We start from the raw sequence: 21,018 nt of genomic DNA on the forward strand, positions 1-21,018 counted from the left end.
CATGAACTTATGAACGCCATGAAGGAAAGAATTATGCTTAGTGTGTTAGACTGAAACTTGGAAACAGCGGAAGATTATTCGATTATTTCAATGCATACCAATCGTTAATGATGCCAGTTTTTGTAGTTCATACGATGAACTAGTTTGGGTTGTCCTATATTTTCTGTTGCGTTATTAACGCCAACATATAAATAAACTGAATTTAACACAAAAACATGAGAAGGAAAGCCACATTTTTTTAATAACCATGAGTGACAAAATATTCCAGATATATAGACACTGTAAACAAGCTAACAATATTTCAATTAAATCGTTAATCACTTTTCCATCATCGCTAATGGTATATGGAGTCGCTTCATGGAAGTATCCACCTCTCCCATCCATGACGTTTCCTTAATCTTAAAACCTACACAACTTTTATAAAAAAATCTATATATGATTTTTTTGTTTCCATCTATATACAATATAAGTTTAAGACAAGTAATAAAGTAATCATGAATTTACCTGGACCTCGACGGTTGTTGATGATCCCATTGAACGCAATATCAAGTCGATATCATCGGTCAACGCTTTGATCTGATTGTCAAAACAAGACACAAAATTGATATTTATATAATTCTCTAACATCAAATATTCCTATTATTACAAACTTGAATATTACTTACTCGTCTAAATTCTGCAATGAAGAAAACATCAACCCATCCTTGATTATCCATGAGAGATTTCAAGTAGTCATCGCTCACTAGATTTTCATCGCTGTATTATTAACCAACCATATATTAATATCACAATAAATCTAAAAGAAACAAATTAATAAAGGACAAAAAATATAAAGTTTAATTTACCTGAAATAATATTCAATCTGGCTGACAATTCTAGACGATAAATCAGACACTAATGCCAACCTCCTCAAATGAGGAATATCCGAAAAATCTGTAACATCCAAATAAAGTTAATGAAACTAAACTCAAAATAATTTAGTCGTAGAAACCCAAAACCTTTTGTACAAACAAAAATTAACTTATCAGGCACAGTCATTAAAGAAAACTGCGGAAGAGGAAACCACTACGGTTAGCTGAGGTTGCACTTGCTCCACTCTTGGCCAATTTCGTTAGTCAGAGGTGGAGTGATCAAATCGATTCTGATCTGGGTTAGTTCACTTATTCACCGTTATTAAAAACTTTAGAGAACTAAAAAGAACTTCTGAACAAATTTTTGGGATTGATCAAAAACAAAAGATAATACCAACGCTTAGGGTAAATATATAGCATGATGTTCTTCCTAGTCCGGTCACACTTATAAAAGTTAGATTGCACCCAAAACAAAAACAAATAAATAAATACAATCCTTTTCCTATTTAGAACTAAAATCAATTGAGTTCAGATATACTTTGACGAAGTCAAAGCTTCAAAATTATATTTCCTTTGTTTCTAAATAAATATCATTTTGACATTTTTCACGCAGATTAAAAAAGTGGATGAAATATATGTAATTTGTTATTAATTATACATCCCTAACCAATAGTATTTGAGATAAATAAAGTTATTTATAAAATCAATGTAGTGTGCAGTTAATTTTCAACTGAAAGTAAGTATAATTTGCATTGGAATTGCAAAATGACATTTTTTGTGCAACAAAAAAAAATGTTAGAATGACACTTATTATAAAATATAGAGAGTATATTGTACCAAGTTTTATATTATAAAGTACTTTTTGTTAGAAATATAAATAAGTTATATTTATTGGACATTTGTGTAACCAATTATACTCAATCATCTTTAATAACTCATAAATTATACTAAATATATATATTAAGTAGTGCTTATTAAAAATAAAATTTAATTATATATTGAAACTGTTTTCACGAAGAACATCCTAGACCAAAAAGATCTTTGCTACCAAAGTTTTCTTGTCAGGTAAAAACACAACAGCTTTATGAATACTGTTGAACATAAAAGTTCTAATCTGACTTAAGCCTAACCATCAGCTTCAGAGTAGACACGGTTCCAGTAAACCGTCTTGTTTCTTGTCTTTATACTCCTCCAAGGTGATCAGTGATTCCTTGTTTTTGGTCCAATCTACAGGTCTTGGCATGATTATCGCAATATATCCTTCTCGATCAGCCTGAAAATCAGATTTTTTTTTTTGTAACAAAACATATGTAACTAAAAATACATTTTGACTTATTATTCAGTTTAGGTCTTTCTTTCATAAGCTAGTAACACTAAAGCACATTGTTATGGACTCTCAGAACTAGAGATTCATTTGCATAAACATTGAAGAATAACATCATGTTAAGACAATAATACATAATTCAATTGTTTCTTACCGATGAATTGAGAAGGTGAGGTTGCTTGATTAATCTCTCGTTCACCTCCAAGAGAGAACCTTTAACGCAACACCTAGAATAAACCCAACACATAAACAAACAAACACACAAACCAAAAGTTTAAATCTTTCATAACATCTACAAAAGTAAAGCTTGTGCACCTGACAATATAAGAATCAATAGCAGTGGAGACTTTGCACAATGCTGTATTCGATTCAGACCGCATAGCATTCTGCACACAAGAAGAGCATTTTGAACATGAACACACAACTTCTAGCTATAACAATCAGCAAAAAGACTGAGGAAAGCAAACCTTTTTACGCTTGCCAGAGACTTTCAAGACGCTACGATCAGACTTACCGACATTGAAATCAATGTTAGTGATCCCACCTTGGTCCTTAAAAGCTATATGAGTAGGAGCTAATCCAACCACACACAAACTTGAACAAAACAAAACAAAACACACACACACACAAGTAAGAAAAAAAATCCAAACTTTATTACATCAAACAGTGAAAAGGAAGAGACTTTAAACATACCCATTGGCGTGACGGTAGATGTAGTGATCATGACCCGGTTTAGTAAAATCTGCAAAAACATTGAAAACGGTTTATTCACACACTATCACAAAGGGTTGAATAGAAGATGAATGAGTGTGAGAACCTGTGATGAAGTAAGAAACGAAGTTGACTTGTGTAGCTGAGGGAGGAGAAAGAGGAAGCTCCCCTATATCTGAAAGCAGAAGCTTTCGCAGTTCGTCTTCGTCTTCTTCTTGCGCTTGCTTCTGCTGCTGCTCGTCGCAGTGATGTTCTACTTCTTCGGGTTGCTTTTGCTTAGATGATTCGATTGTATCTTCGACTTCTGGATTCTTTGTTAAGTCAGTGTTCTGAATCTCCTCCATTCTCCGATCAAACACACAGAACAAATCGATTTATTTCAAAGTTTTTTTTTTTTTGTTTAACCTTCCGACGGGACTTACGTTGCCGATCGGAGTTAGATCATTACTGGGCCTTGTCACTGTTTAAGATTCTAATAAGGTGAAAGCTCATTTAGATTTCTTCAAAGGTAAAAAAAAAAAGCCCATTTAGATTTTTTTACAAAGGTTTCTAAATCATTGTATAAAACATTGCGTTGGATACCTATTTAGATTTGGTTGGAGTTTTTGGATTCAGCCTACTAGACCACAATTGCATTTTATATAAGTTCAGACCGGATTTGGTTAGTACTATTTAGGACTTGTATATTTTATTTTTATCTAAGATTTTTTAGATCAAATATAAAATTCATTTTTGGATCATAACTTATTTAACTATTCGAATAATTTTAACGTCAAATCATGAAATTAAGTAGTTCAAGTAATTGTTTAGGTTTTTGGAAACACATTTCAAATATCAATTCGATTTTCAGATACTCACCTCAGGTTCGGATCAAATTTGATGTTAACTCGATTGAAATAACTCGATTTTCAGTTTTTTTGGTATTTAATTCGTTTTAGATCTCGTATTCAGTTGCAAATGCCTAATGTCTAATCATGTTTCTGAAACTTGAATTCTTCTTCGGTAAATGAGTTCGTGAAAAATGAAAACTAGTAAAACCATTGAGTTCTGTTTCTCATAAAGTAAAAGAAAACAGCAACACAAAAACGTCAGATAATTTCAAAACAACAAAAGAGACAAAGATACGCTAGCATTTGTATCAAATCTAGAAATCGTCGTCATCCTCCTCAGCCATGTATTTAGCAAGCTCCTCTTCTTGCTGCTTCATCTCCCTCCTCTTCTCCTCGCTCTCTTTCTCCCTGTGCGTGTTCGGCGGGAACCTCAGCGCCCTCACCGCTTCGTTGTGCATGTTCAAACAGAAGGCAATCCTCGAGTTAAACGCGTTCTGCGGCTCGTTGGTGGAGTAGATGTCTCCTGTCTCCTTCGAGACCATGTAACCGTTCTTGTGGTCGATGGTCGCGTCGATTGCTCCGTCTCTTATGGCTTTAGCCACTATGCTCTCTGCATCCGCGACAGGGTTTGCAGAGTTCAGCCTTAGCTTCTGGGCGACGTCTGTGAGAGAGATTCTTGAGTAGGAGATGCTGATGTTGCGCAGTCCTGTCCTGATCACGTTGTGTCGGAGTCTGACAATAAGGTTGTGAGTCCTGTCTTCGGAGAATGTCTTTGCAAACTTCTCTTGGACGTTCCTGAAGAGTTCCAAGTCACCAATCCTCACAGCCTGTCAAAAATCCAAACATAATTAATATAAGATCCTTTGGTATGTGTCACAGATGCAAGAGTTACTGAGATTGACACTCACATTGGTAAGTTCGAAGTATGGCCTAAGAGCCTTCTCCATTCCTTTCTGCATGAAGATGGATCGCTCTGGAATCTCACCCAAGAGGAGACGAACTAGAATCGCCCACTTGTTGCACTGGACTCTGAAGCCTAGAGCAGCGACAGGTGCTTTTCTAGCCGCCTGGAGGAGGCTCTCTTTTGCATCAGTGTACTCGAGTTGGATCGTACGGATCTTACCGAGGTAAAACAAGTACCTACAGAACTGTAACAACAAATTGTGTGAGAAAATGTCAAAATCTATACACTTTACAACACGCCAGAAGGCATAGAGATAAAGCAGAGAAAAGAAACGCAACGTAGATTTAAGAAAATATTGGGCCTAGCAGGAGGAATACATATAAACGCAATAACCATAACTGAGCCATCAGAGAAACGATATATAAACTATAATCTACTAGAAAGGCACAATAAAACCATAAGTGAGCCACTAGAGAAACGATATAAACTAAAATCTAGAAAGCCACAATAACCAAGTGTAATAAGAATAACTACTAAAGGATACCTGTTGGTTGGAATGTGCCTCAAATCTTGGAGCTTTAGATCTAAGCTTCTCAGCTTGGTCATAAAGGTTGTAGTGCAGGTAGTTGCGAAGCAAGAGATTCAGAAGTGTTTCCTGCACTCACGAAATGGACATACTCAATAACCAAAACAAAAGAGCTAAAGCAAGAGCTTCGAGTGTTCTACATCATTTGTTAAAAGACGTACCTGACCCAATTCATCATGTCGCAGTGTTGCAGAGTGGTGCAAAGACAGAAGAGTACTGCAAACCAAACCAGTAAATTACCTAAGCCAATATGATAAACTGAAAACAAATCGTCATTGAATTAAAAACCCACCCACGAATCTCAGCAAGATCACCAGTCATCTCATAACTCAAAGAGTAGTAAAAATACAATCTTGAAGCTATCACATCAATGGTTCTCTTGTTCAGGCTCTTGAGACGAGCAATGCTAGCTGAAGAGCAAGCTTTGGCCTAACAAAAAAAACTTCGGAATCAAAACCACATCAAGATTAATAAACAAAAACCTCACAGAGAGAGAGAGAGATAAGAGAATCAACCTCGTTGTACTTCTTCTGATCAATCAGAAAAAGCAAAACAATGAAGTAGCAGTAAACCTCAAGCTCCACAGGCACGTGCTTGGATGCAGCTAAGGGAATGGACGAAGCAGTATCAACCTCCATGTCATGTTCATCACTCTGAAAATTAAAAAAAAAAAAATCAACACAGATCCAAATTAAGTATTCAACGGAGATAAAGAATCAAATCAATCACAAGTATACCTTGGGAACGAACGAAGAGAGACGAGCGTGGGCCTCAGATCCATGGCCCAAAGCGAAGTCGAGGAACGAAGAGACGACGGAAGCGGTGAGCTTCTGCCGTATCCCGACGGTGAGGCGCACGGCGCGAGCGACGCGGCGGACTTCTTTGGTGTAGGAGCCGGTATCGATCAGAGCTGCGATCTCCTTCAGATCTGTTTGGGGGAAAACATTCGAATTTTCAAAAACCCTAGCGAGAGTAAAAAAGGATGAGAATCGAGATTCGTTACGCTGGAGAATTGAGGTGGTGGCGGAGACGATGGATTGAGGTGGGGTTTGGTTGTTGTCTTTCATCTCCACGTCTTGAGTCGTCGTCGTCATCTTCTCAGCCGCGAATCTCAGAGATCTTCTTTAGGTGCTTTGCTTTCAGACGGAGGAGAAGGTATGTGTAAGTAAGTAACCTTTTCTTTTTCTTCAAGACAGATTTGATTTTTATTTTGAAGATGAGATATTAATTTCATTTGCAGTACAACAGAGTCGTTGTAGTATAGTGGTAAGTATTCCCGCCTGTCACGCGGGTGACCCGGGTTCGATCCCCGGCAACGGCGTTAAACTTTTTTTAATCCTAACTGTTTATTAATACGCTGTCGTTTTGTCCTGGACCTTTTTGGTCGTCGGCCAAGTCACAAAGAACATGGTCTGCACTGAAGCCTTCTCGTGTTTAGAGACCTCATCAAGTCATTTGAGAAATCAGTGGCTTCTGCCTCTTGCTTTCGTGTGAATCAAGTATTTCGTCAATGTATTGTCATCATTATATTAGAGCACACAAGACTAACAGAATCAACTCATATATTGCAAATGCAAGAACAAGTTCTTAGAAAAGACTAGAACAACTGTTTATCACATTAGAACCGGTACGCAAAGAACAAAAAGAGTATATTTTGTCCCAGCTTTCTCTCACCTAAACAAAACTGAAGAAGAGATGCTAACTGAAGGAAAAAAAAAAAAGAGGATTCCTCGGTAGTAGTTGTTCTTCTTTGTAATATATGAAGAACGTGTATGTACTTGTACTGTTTTGCAGATAGATGAAGTCTATGCATAATGCATTGGGAGACATTTTCAATTATTTTACATTTTTTCTATAAGAAGAACATTTCAAATATCATACAAGTATTTAATACATTTAGATATACATTGTCTGCTGACAAAAAAAAAATGATATACATTGTCCATTGACTTTTTGGTATGCAAGTAATGCTTCTTTGAAATTTCAATAAGAAAGCATAATCTTTAGCTAAAAGATGGAACGATAAAAATGTTGTAAGCATTCGACAACCAAACAAAAGAAAAGTTACGTGACAAAAGTGTGGTTGGGAGTATCGACCCACCAAACGTGAGAAGCAAAATCATAATTAATTAATAATGAAACCATGACAAGACAAGTAATACTTTTGTCTTATTTAAATCGAAACCCAACATGTCATTCAATGAAGATGTTTCATTGTACAATAGACAGGTTTTGACCAAGTATATATATACAGTGCATATTGTCACATCACACAGCAATAGCACTATTATTTTTACATTATATGGATGTGAAAACAGGTTAAGTACTCGAGATCGTCAAATAAAGGAAACGAGATCATCTTGCATCTCTAGCTACCTTGTACCTTTTGTGGATGAATCAGAGAATCAATAATTTTTTTCCATCCTCCAAGTTCAGAGGGAGTATCAGCATCCGGCAATTTGAACCCATTCACGTAGAAGGTTGGTGTTCCATAAACACCTCTTGAAGTGCTATGCTGCAAAACACATTAACGCCACAAAAGCAAACACATGAGCTAAATATGAACCTATCAATTCAAGTAGTATAAATTTTTTACCCGTTCAATATTTGAACCTATCAAGTACATTTGTTTTTTTGCCTGAACCTGAACCTATCAACATGGTCAAATATTCAACTTGATAGGTTCAGATCCATGGCACTAAAACACACAATATTCTTGTATTTGCTAGTTAATACACACCATGGCAAGTGAAAACAACCCGAAACTGAAGATATATACCTTAAATGAAACTCTGGTTGCACGTTCCGACTTTGTGTCGTTGAAGCCGGATTTGAGAACATGTCGATATGAGTTTCCCAACGTAGCTGTTCCAAGCTTGACAATTCTTCCCACAACTTCAGGTCTAGTCAGGAGTTGTGTTTGCGCACCGTAGAACATTGCCTGCCAAGAAACAGTTACATTTTAACCATATAAACATAGACATACGCATAGATGCAAACAATATCGAACAAACCTGATGCTTAAAGAACCCTTCCAGCAAACTGAAGGTAGCATTAGCGTTGTGAGTGTTCGCTATATGTAAAGCACGAGAAGTTACATACGCATTGTCATGGTACCTGCACGATCCAAAACCCAAGAAAACCAAAACAGTTTCATTACAAGACTGAATCTTTTGAACATATCTTAAACAGAACCATTCCTAAGCTACTCGTCTACTATTCTATTTATAGTAACTAACGGTAACGGAAGGAGAAGGTAAACAGAGTACTAACGGTAACGGAAGTAGGTGGAGGAGTAAGGAAACGCGAGATCCATAGTGTTTAGGAGCTTGCTTTAGCGGCGGCCAAGAGTCTCTACTGTACGGGCACACCGGGTCATAAAACGCCTCGATTAGTATTGTATCCGGGTCAACACGGCGACCCGGTGGGTATACGAAACCATCGGGCTTCGATGGTGGAATTAGCTGCGCGTGGACTTGCGTCCCGATGATGAAGAAGACAAGGAAGAGGAAAAACGCTCTGATCATTTTCTAGCTCTTTCGATTCTTCCTAGGATGGCAGGGGGTTATTAAGACAAGAGAGTCAGAGACTGTCGGTGAATGTAAAGCAACGGCTGAGATTGCTCGGAAGTGAAGTGAGACACTCTCTTTTATCTCTAGCCGTAGAATTTATTCCCACGTGGTAGAATCTGGTTGCCATTCCACATGGGCGTTTGGGTTCGGTTTGAGTTCAGCTTTCCACCTTTTTTTTTTTTTTTTTTGTGCACAACCTTCCCTACCTTTTTATTCATGTTTTATGTATGTTTGCCTGTTTGGATCCGAGACTTCGTGCTTGGATATATCGTACAGTTTTGTCTAAAACTTATTTTTAGATCTGAACTAAGTTCAGGTTGGAGCAATATTAATTATTGAATAATGCTTTGGGTTCAAGTATTTTTAATTTTTTTATAAAACTGAAAAATTTAAGCAAAAAAAAACATTTAAAAAAATTAAATTGTGTATTATTTTAAGCATCCTCAGTATTATATATTTTGATGAATTTCTAGCTATTTAAATAATAAGTATTGTCACGAAAAACCAATGTAAATTCTCTGATGAATAATAATGAATAATGATACAATTCTTAGATTTTAAACTTATTTTGAACTTTGATAAAAAAAAAATCTTAGGTTATTCAATTTTTTTTATATGTGTTCAGATTTAAATCAAGTTTGAACGAATTCTAGCTTGCTTGGCCTCTCTAGAGATGAAGTTTCCTGAATTGATGAATTTCCAGAAATCATTGTGTTCCGGGAAGTCAGGAACACAAGATTGACGTCCTTTCTCGAACCCAAAGACGTCGCACAGCTGAAAGATGGCCATGGAGTGGAACTGCCTGTTCACAATGAAGGAGAACATCGCCTTATTAGCTACCGGGTTGTCCTCGTCAGGATGGTAGAGGCGGGCTGATGCGAGGAACTGCCTGGTCAAATCAGCATAGCAATCACAGTGGAGATCGAAGATGTACCCCAGGCCAATCTTCTCTAACAAGGCTTCAATATCCTCGGTTATCCCCAATGCATCTGTAGTGTCTCTGTGAGCGAAGCGCGACGGACATATTTCCACTCCCCTCATCTGCTCGTAGAAATCATCATCATGTATATCCCACTGCTGGGTTATCTCTCGATTCGCAGGATGAGACCTATCTGTCTTTCTGAAATTGCCCTTTGTGCTGAGCCTAGCAGTCTGTACCGAGGAACTCCCACGCTCACCCTTCTTCTTCTGTCTCTTAGGCATTATTTGCAAAATTAATTCATCAAAACCCAAGTAAGAGACAAATAGAAAAACACTCTTATAAAATCAATTCTGATCAATCCCCTAAACATGTAAATATTTAGCACACATCTCTTCTCAAAACTCAAGATAACACATCACACTCCATTCCAATTTTCGTTTTTCAATTAAACTCCAAAATTAAAATTTTTATTTTTCAGTTCCAAATTCATAATTGCTTAAAGAAATCATGCTGCAAAGTGTTAATCATCATGGATATTCAAGTATTTCATTCAAACAATTAGAATTTCAGTTTTAATTTGAACTTTTATCAACATTATGACCATTGGAAATTATTTCTCTAAAATCTCAATTCAACCCACGAAATTGGCAATCAAGGTAACCCATGAGTATAATCATCACAAATAAACCATCCTAGATGCCATTCCATTTAGAATTCGGAGATTCCCCAACATCAAACCCTAGGGCGATTTTAGATTCCAAAATTAGAGAGTCATACCTGTGTCTTGATGAAAACTGATGGTAGAAACGGATATAGCTTGAAAAACTAATGAGTTTAGCACCAAGAATTACAAAAATCGGATGAGAGATGATGGAAATCGAATTTGGTGTTCTTAAGAGGTTTGAGAGAGTTTGAGAGGAGAGGAAGATGAAATATTATGTGTTTTGATCGATATTTTCGCGAGTTGGGTGTTTTATGGGTGTTTTCCGGTTTAAATTAAGTGAAATCAAACCGGGCAATACTTACCTTAGATCGACCGATCTATACTAGTCGGATCGACCGATCCTCTTCCGAGATCGACCGCTCTTCCTCACACGGATCGACCGATCTCTTATATGGATCGCCCGTTCTGTTTCTGTTGGATCGATCGATCTCTGCCTGATCGTGATACATGCCTGAAAATCATCTAAAAACACAACCAAAAATCAATTCACACAAGAAAACATAATCACAAAAGAGAAAGAAAATCAAACCATGTGTGTTGCCTCCCACTCAGCGCTTGTTTAAAGTCGCGAGCCTGACTATTTTGTTGTCCTTAGGCGAGATCAGGTTCCGATAAAGGAATGTTGGTTCCTTCTTCGGGTTTTGCATCTGTGAAGTAAGGTTTTAGCCTCTGGCCATTGACTGTGAACTTCCTCCCATTCTCTTCCAAGACAACAGCTCCATAAGGTCTAACCTCTGTGATGGTGAAAGGTCCGGACCAACGAGACTTAAGCTTTCCAGGAAATAGTTTGAGTCTAGAGTTGAACAGAAGGACTTTGTCTCCAGCAGCGAAGTCTCTCGGGATTATCTTTCTGTCATGCCACGCCTTATTTCTTTCCTTGTAGATTTTGGTGTTCTCATAGGCGTTCAACCGAATCTCGTCCAGCTCGTTCAACTGAACCATCCTCCTTTCTGCAGTGGTTTTAATGTCGAAGTTCATCAACTTCGTTGCCCAAAAACCACTGTACTCCAATTCCACAGGTAGGTGACAAGACTTTCCATAGACCATATTAAAAGGAGTGGTGCCCAAGGGAGTCTTGTAGGCGGTTCTATACGCCCATAAGGCGTCATCAAGCTTCACAGCCCAGTCTTTCCTTGTTTTGCCTACAGCCTTCTCCAAAATCCCCTTGATTTCTCGGTTCGATATTTCAACCTGCCCACTTGTCTGAGGATGATAAGGTGTAGCTACCTTATGCTTTACTCCATGTTTCTTCAGCAGTTTATCGAACGTCTTGTTGATGAAGTGAGAGCCTCCATCACTAATAACCACTCTCGGGATCCCGAATCTTGGAAAAATGACTGTCTTGAACATTTTCTTGACAACACTAGAGTCATTTGTCTTGCTGGCTACTGCTTCCACCCACTTGGAGACATAATCAACCGCAACCAGGATGTACTCATTTCCATAAGAAGATGGGAAAGGGCCCATAAAATCAATTCCCTATACATCAAAAACTTCAACTTCAAGGATGAAATTTTGGGGCATCTCATTTCTCTTACTGATGTTGCCCTTCCGCTGACATGCATCACACTTTGAGACAAACTCATGGGCGTCTCTGAAAAGTGTAGGCCACCAGTAACCAGCCTGCAGGACCTCAGAAACCGTCTTGAATGTTGCAAAATGGCCTGCGTATTCTAAACTGTGGCAGTGGAAAAGAATCCCTTGCATCTCATTCTCCAGAACACATCTCCTGAATAAACCATCTGAGCATCTCTTGTAGAGGAAAGGATCATCCCAGTAGTAGTGGTTCACATCTCTCATGAACTTTTTCCTCTCATACCCCTTCAGGTTCGGTGGTTCAATTCCAGCACATAGGTAGTTTGCAAAGTCTGCAAACCATGGTAGATCATCCTGAATTTGTCTCATGACACAGCAATCAGCCTGATCCAAATACTCATCCTCCAGCAAGGTGATCACATAGACATTATCCTCGGGTAATGTATCATCCAGTGGTGTTTCAGCTTCCACTCTCATTCGCGAAAGATGATCTGCCACTCCATTTTCTGCTCCTCTCTTGTCTCTGATCTCAATATCAAACTCCTGTAGCAGTAAGATCCACCTTAAGAGTCTCGGTTTAGCATCTTTTTTCGTCATCAGGTACTTCAAGGCTGCATGATCTGTGTGCACAATTACTTTCGAGCCCACCAAATAGGACCTGAACTTCTCGAAAGCATAAACTACTGCCAGCAACTCCTTCTCAGTGGTAGCATACTTGATTTGAGCATCATCAAGCGTTCGGCTGGCATAATAGATCACATGGAGTTTCTTGTCTTTTCTCTGCCCCAAAACAGCTCCAATCGCGTAATCACTTGCGTCACGCATTATTTTAAATGGCAAGTCCCAATCTGGTGGCTGCACAATGGGAGCACTGACTAGAGACTTCTTGAGAATCTGAAACGCAACGAGGCAGTCAGCATCAAAAACAAACTTCGCTTCTTTGCACAGCAGACGGGTGAGGGCCTCGCTATCATAGAGAAGTCTTTGATAAACCTCCTGTAAAAACCGGTATGTCCCAGAAAACTCCGAATATCCCTCACTGTCCTAGGAGGCTGTATGCTGGTCATAACTTCAATCTTTGCTTTGTCAACCTCGATACCCTGCTCTGATATCCTGTGACCCAAAACAATGCCATCTTTCACCATGAAATGGCATTTCTCCCAATTTAGCACCAAGTTCTTCTCCTCGCATCTTTCCAGCACCTTGCACAGATTAGCAAGGCAGTCGGTAAATGAAGAACCGTAGACTGAGAAATCGTCCATAAAAACCTCCATAATGTCCTCAATAAGATCAGTAAAGATCGACATCATGCATCTCTGGAAAGTGGCAGGAGCATTGCACAATCCGAAGGGCATTCTCCTGTAGGAAAAAGTACCGTATGGACAGGTGAATGTTGTCTTCTCTTGGTCCTCTGGATGAATGGGTATCTGAAAGAACCCGGAGTAGCCATCGAGAAAACAGTAGTAGGGGTGGTTGGCTAGTCTTTCCAGCATCTGGTCAATGAAAGGAAGTGGGAAGTGGTCTTTCCTTGTGGCTGAGTTTAGCTTCCTGTAGTCAATGCACATCCTATGCCCTGTGACTGTTCTGGTAGGAATCAGCTCAGCCTTCTCATTTGTGATGACAGTGATGCCACCCTTCTTAGGAACCACATGAACCGGGCTCACCCAAGTGCTGTCTGAAGCTAAAGAACCTTGTTGGGGAGTTACATGTGAGATTGCCATTCGTTGAAGCGGTGAAGATGGTACCTTCTCTTAAAAGGTACATGAAGGAGATTCTTACCGATAAGATGAGCCTAGAGCGTGGTGTGTTGATGCTCAATGAGGAATGTAGCGCAGTTCTACAAAATGTCATTCCTAAAAAACGTGAAGATCCCGGAGCATTTGTTCTACCATGCCGCATTGGATCACTTACCTTTGAGAAGAGTCTCTGCGATCTGGGTTCAGGAGTGAGCCTAATGCCTTTCTCCGTCTCTGAGAGGCTAGGCATGACGAACTACAAACCTACAAGGATCTCCTTGGTCCTTGCTGACCGATCGGTGAGAAGACCAGTCGGTGTACTAGAAAACATCCCTCTTGGTGTTGGAAAGGGATATGTGCTTACCGATTTTGTAGTTCTGGAGCTGGAAGAGGAACCTAAAGATCCTCTCATTTTGGGCAGACCGTTTTTAGCTACTGCTGGAGCCATGATTGATGTACAGAATGGGCATATAGACTTACGTCTAGGAGACATGGCGATGAGATACAATGTGGAGAAGGTGCCGAAAAATCCGACTATTGATGGACAGACTTTCTGGGTTGATACATTGACTGAACTGGTGGAGGAAATGGATGAAGAGTTGCACACTGATGATCCTCTACAAGTCGCATTAACCAAAAGGGAGAATGAGTTCGGGTTCATGAACCAAGAAGTGGTTGGATTTTCTGAGATTTTGGATTCAGCCTCACCGATTGAGAAGCATGTCGCCTATGTCAGCCTTGAAGACTCAGGCACCGATAAAACCGACAAACCGTCATCCTCCCAACCAGATTGGAGTGAGGAGAATGCTCCAAAGGTGGAACTTAAAGCCCTCCCAGCTGGGCTGAGGTATGCATTCTTGGGACCGAATTCCACATATCCTGTTATTATTTGCGCTAACCTGAATAATGTGGAGACCGCTTTGCTTCTTTCAAAATTGCGAAAGTATAGAAAAGCATTGGGGTACTCTTTGGATGATATTACAGGTATTTCTCCAGATCTTTGCATGCACAAGATTCACTTGGAGGATGAGTCAAAGACGTCCATAGAGCACCAGAGAAGACTGAATCCCAAACTGATGGAAGTTGTGAAAAATGAGATTCTAAAGCTGTTGAGTGCAGGGGTGATCTACCCAATTTCAGACAGCACTTGGGTGAGCCCGGTTCATGTGGTTCCTAAGAAGGGTGGCATCACTGTCATCACAAATGAGAAGGCTGAGCTGATTCCTACCAGAACAGTCACAGGGCATAGGATGTGCATTGACTACAGGAAGCTAAACTCAGCCACAAGGAAAGACCACTTCCCACTTCCTTTCATTGACCAGATGCTGGAAAGGCTAGCCAACCACCCCTACTACTGTTTTCTCGATGGCTACTCCGGGTTCTTTCAGATACCCATTCATCCAGAGGACCAAGAGAAGACAACATTCACCTGTCCATACGGTACTTTTGCCTACAGGAGAATGCCCTTCGGATTGTGCAATGCTCCTGCCACTTTCCAGAGATGCATGATGTCGATCTTTACTGATCTTATTGAGGACATTATGGAGGTTTTTATGGACGATTTCTCAGTCTACGGTTCTTCATTTACCGACTGCCTTGCTAATCTGTGCAAGGTGCTGGAAAGATGTGAGGAGAAGAACTTGGTGCTAAATTGGGAGAAATGTCATTTCATGGTGAAAGATGGCATTGTTTTGGGTCACAGGATATCAGAGCAGGGTATCGAGGTTGACAAAGCAAAGATTGAAGTTATGACCAGCCTACAGCCTCCTAGGACAGTGAGGGATATTCGGAGTTTTCTGGGACATGCCGGTTTTTACAGGAGGTTTATCAAAGACTTCTCTATGATAGCGAGGCCACTCACCCGTCTGCTGTGCAAAGAAGCGAAGTTTGTTTTTGATGCTGACTGCCTCGTTGCGTTTCAGATTCTCAAGAAGTCTCTAGTCAGTGCTTTCATTGTGCAGCCACCAGATTGGGACTTGCCATTTGAAATAATGCGTGACGCAAGTGATTACGCGATTGGAGCTGTTTTGGGGCAGAGAAAAGACAAGAAACTCCATGTGATCTATTATGCCAGCCGAACGCTTGATGATGCTCAAATCAAGTATGCTACCACTGAGAAGGAGTTGCTGGCAGTAGTTTATGCTTTCGAGAAGTTCAGGTCCTATTTGGTGGGCTCGAAAGTAATTGTGCACACAGATCATGCAGCCTTGAAGTACCTGATGACGAAAAAAGATGCTAAACCGAGACTCTTAAGGTGGATCTTACTGCTACAGGAGTTTGATATTGAGATCAGAGACAAGAGAGGAGCAGAAAATGGAGTGGCAGATCATCTTTCGCGAATGAGAGTGGAAGCTGAAACACCACTGGATGATACATTACCCGAGGAGAATGTCTATGTGATCACCTTGCTGGAGGATGAGTATTTGGATCAGGCTGATTGCTGTGTCATGAGACAAATTCAGGATGATCTACCATGGTTTGCAGACTTTGCAAACTACCTATGTGCTGGAATTGAACCACCGAACCTGAAGGGGTATGAGAGGAAAAAGTTCATGAGAGATGTGAACCACTACTACTGGGATGATCCTTTCCTCTACAAGAGATGCTCAGATGGTTTATTCAGGAGATGTGTTCTGGAGAATGAGATGCAAGGGATTCTTTTCCACTGCCACAGTTCAGAATACGCAGGCCATTTTGCAACATTCAAGACGGTTTCTAAGGTCCTGCAGGCTGGTTACTGGTGGCCTACACTTTTCAGAGACGCCCATGAGTTTGTCTCAAAGTGTGATGCATGTCAGCGGAAGGGCAACATCAGTAAGAGAAATGAGATGCCCCAAAATTTCATCCTTGAAGTTGAAGTTTTTGATGTATGGGGAATTGATTTTATGGGCCCTTTCCCATCTTCTTATGGAAATGAGTACATCCTGGTTGCGGTTGATTATGTCTCCAAGTGGGTGGAAGCAGTAGCCAGCAAGACAAATGACTCTAGTGTTGTCAAGAAAATGTTCAAGACAATCATTTTTCCAAGATTCGGGATCCCGAGAGTGGTTATTAGTGATGGAGGCTCTCACTTCATCAACAAGACGTTCGATAAACTGCTGAAGAAACATGGAGTAAAGCATAAGGTAGCTACACCTTATCATCCTCAGACAAGTGGGCAGGTTGAAATATCGAACCGAGAAATCAAGGGGATTTTGGAGAAGGCTGTAGGCAAAACAAGGAAAGACTGGGCTGTGAAGCTTGATGACGCCTTATGGGCGTATAGAACCGCCTACAAGACTCCCTTGGGCACCACTCCTTTTAATCTGGTCTATGGAAAGTCTTGTCACCTACCTGTGGAATTGGAGTACAGTGGTTTTTAGGCAACGAAGTTGATGAACTTCGACATTAAAACCGCTGCAGAAAGGAGGATGGTTCAGTTGAACGAGCTAGACGAGATTCGGTTGAACGCCTATGAGAACACCAAAATCTACAAGGAAAGAAATAAGGCGTGGCATGACAGAAAGATAATCCCGAGAGACTTCGCTGCTGGAGACAAAGTCCTTCTGTTCAACTCTAGACTCAAGCTATTTCCTGGAAAGCTTAAGTCTCGTTGGTCCGGACCTTTCACCATCACAGAGGTTAGACCTTATGGAGCTGTTGTCTTGGAAGAGAATGTGAGGAAGTTCACAGTCAATGGCCAGAGGCTAAAACCTTACTTCACAGATGCAAAACCCGAAGAAGGAACCAAAATTCCTTTATCGGAACCTGATCTCGCCTAAGGACAACAAAATAGTCAGGCTCGCGACTTTAAACAAGCGTTGAGTGGGAGGCAACCCACATGGGTTGATTTTCTTTCTCTTTTGTGATTATGTTTTCTTGTGTGAATTGATTTTTGGTTGTGTTTTTAGATGATTTTCAGGCATGTATCACGATCAGGCAGAGATCGATCGATCCAACAGAAACAGAACGGGCGATCCATGTAAGAGATCGGTCGATCCGTGTGAGGAAGAGCGGTCGATCTCGGAAGAGGATCGGTCGATCCGACTAGTATAGATCGGTCGATCTAAGGTAAGTATTGCTCTGTTTGATTTCACTTAATTTAAACCGGAAAACACCCATAAAACACCCAACTCGCGAAAATATCGATCAAAACACATAATATTTCATCTTCCTCTCCTCTCAAACTCTCTCAAACCTCTCAAGAACACCAAATTCGATTTCCATCATCTCTCATCCGATTTTTGTAATTCTTGGTGCTAAACTCATTAGTTTTTCAAGCTCTATCCGTTTCTACCATCAGTTTTCATCAAGACACAGGTATGACTCTCTAATTTTGGAATCTAAAATCGCCCTAGGGTTTGATGTTGGGGAATCTCCGAATTCTAAATGGAATGGCATCTAGGATGGTTTATTTGTGATGATTATACTCATGGGTTACCTTGATTGCCAATTTCGTGGGTTGAATTGAGATTTTAGAGAAATTATTTCCAATGGTCATAATGTTGATAAAAGTTCAAATTAAAACTGAAATTCTAATTGTTTGAATGAAATACTTGAATATCCATGATGATTAACACTTTGCAGCATGATTTCTTTAAGCAATTATGAATTTGGAACTGAAAAATAAAAATTTTAATTTTGGAGTTTAATTGAAAAACGAAAATTGGAATGGAGTGTGATGTGTTATCTTGAGTTTTGAGAAGAGATGTGTGCTAAATATTTACATGTTTAGGGGATTGATCAGAATTGATTTTATAAGAGTGTTTTTCTATTTGTCTCTTACTTGGGTTTTGATGAATTAATTTTGCAAATAATGCCTAAGAGACAGAAGAAGAAGGGTGAGCGTGGGAGTTCCTCGGTACAGACTGCTAGGCTCAGCACAAAGGGCAATTTCAGAAAGACAGATAGGTCTCATCCTGCGAATCGAGAGATAACCCAGCAGTGGGATATACATGATGATGATTTCTACGAACAGATAAGGGGAGTGGAAATATGTCTGTCGCGCTTCGCTCACAGAGACACTACAGATGCATTGGGGATAACCGAGGATATTGAAGCCTTGTTAGAGAAGATTGGCCTGGGGTACATCTTCGATCTCCACTGTGATTGCTATGCTGATTTGACCAGGCAGTTCCTCGCATCAGCCCGCCTCTACCATCCTGACGAGGACAACCCGGTAGCTGATAAGGCGATGTTCTCCTTCATTGTGAACAGGCAGTTCCACTCCATGACCATCTTTCAGCTGTGCGACGTCTTTGGGTTCGAGAAAGGACGTCAATCTTGTGTTCCTGACTTCCCGGAACACAATGATTTCTGGAAATTCATCACTTCAGGAAACTTCATCTCTAGAGAGGCCAAGCAAGCTAGAATTCGTAGCCCTATCTACTTATAATTTTTTTTAATGAATTTGATGAATGGTATCTTGAATTTTGGGTTCAAACTTGATTTAAATCTGAACACATATAAAAAAAATCTTAGGTTATTCAATTTTTTTTATATGTGTTCAGATTTAAATCAAGTTTGAACCCAAAATTCAAGATACCATTCATCAAATTCATTAAAAAAAATTATAATTAGATATGGATTCGGTTAAGTACTCGAGATCGTCAAATAAAGGAAACGAGATCATCTTGCATCTCTAGCTACCTTGTACCTTTTGTGGATGAATCAGAGAATCAATAATTTTTTTCCATCCTCCAAGTTCAGAGGGAGTATCAGCATCCGGCAATTTGAACCCATTCACGTAGAAGGTTGGTGTTCCATAAACACCTCTTGAAGTGCTATGCTGCAAAACACATTAACGCCACAAAAGCAAACACATGAGCTAAATATGAACCTATCAATTCAAGTAGTATAAATTTTTTTCCCGTTCAATATTTGAACCTATCAAGTACATTTGTTTTTTTGCCTGAACCTGAACCTATCAACATGGTCAAATATTCAACTTGATAGGTTCAGATCCATGGCACTAAAACACACAATATTCTTGTATTTGCTAGTTAATACACACCATGGCAAGTGAAAACAACCCGAAACTGAAGATATATACCTTAAATGAAACTCTGGTTGCACGTTCCGACTTTGTGTCGTTGAAGCCGGATTTGAGAACATGTCGATATGAGTTTCCCAACGTAGCTGTTCCAAGCTTGACAATTCTTCCCACAACTTCAGGTCTAGTCAGGAGTTGTGTTTGCGCACCGTAGAACATTGCCTGCCAAGAAACAGTTACATTTTAACCATATAAACATAGACATACGCATAGATGCAAACAATATCGAACAAACCTGATGCTTAAAGAACCCTTCCAGCAAACTGAAGGTAGCATTAGCGTTGTGAGTGTTCGCTATATGTAAAGCACGAGAAGTTACATACGCATTGTCATGGTACCTGCACGATCCAAAACCCAAGAAAACCAAAACAGTTTCATTACAAGACTGAATCTTTTGAACATATCTTAAACAGAACCATTCCTAAGCTACTCGTCTACTATTCTATTTATAGTAACTAACGGTAACGGAAGGAGAAGGTAAACAGAGTACTAACGGTAACGGAAGTAGGTGGAGGAGTAAGGAAACGCGAGATCCATAGTGTTTAGGAGCTTGCTTTAGCGGCGGCCAAGAGTCTCTACTGTACGGGCACACCGGGTCATAAAACGCCTCGATTAGTATTGTATCCGGGTCAACACGGCGACCCGGTGGGTATACGAAACCATCGGGCTTCGATGGTGGAATTAGCTGCGCGTGGACTTGCGTCCCGATGATGAAGAAGACAAGGAAGAGGAAAAACGCTCTGATCATTTTCTAGCTCTTTCGATTCTTCCTAGGATGGCAGGGGGTTATTAAGACAAGAGAGTCAGAGACTGTCGGTGAATGTAAAGCAACGGCTGAGATTGCTCGGAAGTGAAGTGAGACACTCTCTTTTATCTCTAGCCGTAGAATTTATTCCCACGTGGTAGAATCTGGTTGCCATTCCACATGGGCGTTTGGGTTCGGTTTGAGTTCAGCTTTCCACCTTTTTTTTTTTTTTTTTTGTGCACAACCTTCCCTACCTTTTCATTCATGTTTTATGTATGTTTGCCTGTTTGGATCCGAGACTTCGTGCTTGGATATATCGTACAGTTTTGTCTAAAACTTATTTTTAGATCTGAACTAAGTTCAGGTTGGAGCAATATTAATTATTGAATAATGCTTTGGGTTCAAGTATTTTTAATTTTTTTATAAAACTGAAAAATTTAAGCAAAAAAAAACATTTAAAAAAATTAAATTGTGTATTATTTTAAGCATCCTCAGTATTATATATTTTGATGAATTTCTAGCTATTTAAATAATAAGTATTGTCAC

At 39.7% G+C, this 21,018-nt stretch overlaps 4 protein-coding genes and 1 non-coding gene across 8 annotated transcripts; 1 reads left to right on the forward strand and 4 right to left on the reverse strand.

The window, feature by feature from the left end:
* Nucleotides 1–1,816: 1,816 nt before the first annotated feature.
* Nucleotides 1,817–3,292, reverse strand: LOC106404819 (protein Abitram). The gene is made up of 6 exons (XM_013845484.3): nt 2,993–3,292; nt 2,869–2,917; nt 2,643–2,769; nt 2,491–2,561; nt 2,330–2,402; nt 1,817–2,124 (listed from the first exon to the last, which is right to left on the reverse strand). The coding sequence occupies exons 1-6, from the start codon at nt 3,228–3,230 to the stop codon at nt 1,990–1,992; spliced, it is 693 nt and encodes a 230-aa protein (XP_013700938.1). The 5' UTR covers nt 3,231–3,292; the 3' UTR covers nt 1,817–1,989.
* Nucleotides 3,293–3,893: 601 nt separating this feature from the next.
* Nucleotides 3,894–6,411, reverse strand: LOC106406159 (26S proteasome non-ATPase regulatory subunit 3 homolog B). The gene is made up of 8 exons (XM_013846764.3): nt 6,210–6,411; nt 5,944–6,134; nt 5,722–5,859; nt 5,499–5,635; nt 5,368–5,422; nt 5,165–5,275; nt 4,625–4,864; nt 3,894–4,543 (listed from the first exon to the last, which is right to left on the reverse strand). Exons 1-8 carry the CDS (start codon nt 6,298–6,300, stop codon nt 4,031–4,033), a joined length of 1,476 nt encoding a protein of 491 aa, XP_013702218.1. The 5' UTR covers nt 6,301–6,411; the 3' UTR covers nt 3,894–4,030.
* A 44-nt stretch (nt 6,412–6,455) lies between these two features.
* Nucleotides 6,456–6,527, forward strand: TRNAD-GUC. Its single transcript has one exon. It is a non-coding gene; the product is annotated as a tRNA-Asp (tRNA).
* Nucleotides 6,528–7,313: 786 nt separating this feature from the next.
* LOC106405838 lies at nt 7,314–8,761 on the reverse strand. The gene is made up of 4 exons (XM_022705207.2): nt 8,480–8,761; nt 8,221–8,323; nt 7,986–8,147; nt 7,314–7,721 (listed from the first exon to the last, which is right to left on the reverse strand). Exons 1-4 carry the CDS (start codon nt 8,731–8,733, stop codon nt 7,575–7,577), a joined length of 666 nt encoding a protein of 221 aa, XP_022560928.2. The 5' UTR covers nt 8,734–8,761; the 3' UTR covers nt 7,314–7,574.
* Nucleotides 8,762–9,269: 508 nt separating this feature from the next.
* LOC106405837 lies at nt 9,270–20,673 on the reverse strand. 4 transcript variants are annotated; one of them, XM_048761475.1, is made up of 5 exons: nt 20,222–20,673; nt 19,963–20,065; nt 19,728–19,889; nt 19,332–19,463; nt 9,270–9,972 (listed from the first exon to the last, which is right to left on the reverse strand). In XM_048761475.1, the coding sequence occupies exons 1-5, from the start codon at nt 20,473–20,475 to the stop codon at nt 9,406–9,408; spliced, it is 1,218 nt and encodes a 405-aa protein (XP_048617432.1). In that variant the 5' UTR covers nt 20,476–20,673; the 3' UTR covers nt 9,270–9,405. The 4 variants fall into 4 exon arrangements, with proteins under 4 accessions (XP_048617432.1, XP_048617433.1, XP_048617434.1 ...); XM_048761476.1 differs by having other exon boundaries at nt 9,270–9,966; nt 20,222–20,672; XM_048761477.1 differs by lacking the exon at nt 9,270–9,972 and adding an exon at nt 9,989–10,886 and having other exon boundaries at nt 20,222–20,653.
* Between the last annotated feature and the right edge of the window lie 345 nt (nt 20,674–21,018).

Source organism: Brassica napus, chromosome C6, assembly GCF_020379485.1.
Source record: "Brassica napus cultivar Da-Ae chromosome C6, Da-Ae, whole genome shotgun sequence".
NCBI lineage: Eukaryota > Viridiplantae > Streptophyta > Magnoliopsida > Brassicales > Brassicaceae > Brassica > Brassica napus.

Bases quoted from the DNA above. Each gene is read 5' to 3' on its own strand.
- LOC106406159 (XM_013846764.3), bottom strand. From the start codon at position 6,300: ATGACGACGACGACTCAAGACGTGGAGATGAAAGACAACAACCAAACC. The intron at 5,636-5,721 runs GTTGATTCTCTT...TTTTTTTGTTAG, and splicing joins ATCAGAAGAAGTACAACGAG to GCCAAAGCTTGCTCTTCAGC. The intron at 5,276-5,367 runs GTACGTCTTTTA...TCGTGAGTGCAG, and splicing joins GACATGATGAATTGGGTCAG to GAAACACTTCTGAATCTCTT.
- LOC106404819 (XM_013845484.3), bottom strand. From the start codon at position 3,230: ATGGAGGAGATTCAGAACACTGACTTAACAAAGAATCCAGAAGTCGAA. The intron at 2,770-2,868 runs GTATGTTTAAAG...GTTTTGTTCAAG, and splicing joins ATCTACCGTCACGCCAATGG to TTTGTGTGTGGTTGGATTAG. The intron at 2,125-2,329 runs GTAAGAAACAAT...TCTGATTTTCAG, and splicing joins CTCACCTTCTCAATTCATCG to GCTGATCGAGAAGGATATAT.
- LOC106405838 (XM_022705207.2), bottom strand. From the start codon at position 8,733: ATGATCAGAGCGTTTTTCCTCTTCCTTGTCTTCTTCATCATCGGGACG. The intron at 8,148-8,220 runs GTTTGTTCGATA...GTTTCTTGGCAG, and splicing joins AAGGGTTCTTTAAGCATCAG to GCAATGTTCTACGGTGCGCA. The intron at 7,722-7,985 runs GTATATATCTTC...TGTGTTTTGCAG, and splicing joins CAACCAGAGTTTCATTTAAG to CATAGCACTTCAAGAGGTGT.
- LOC106405837 (XM_048761475.1), bottom strand. From the start codon at position 20,475: ATGATCAGAGCGTTTTTCCTCTTCCTTGTCTTCTTCATCATCGGGACG. The intron at 20,066-20,221 runs GTTAGTACTCTG...TGGATCGTGCAG, and splicing joins CTCCACCTACTTCCGTTACC to GTACCATGACAATGCGTATG. The intron at 9,973-19,331 runs GTACAAGGTAGC...ATAATGCCTAAG, and splicing joins CTCTGATTCATCCACAAAAG to AGACAGAAGAAGAAGGGTGA.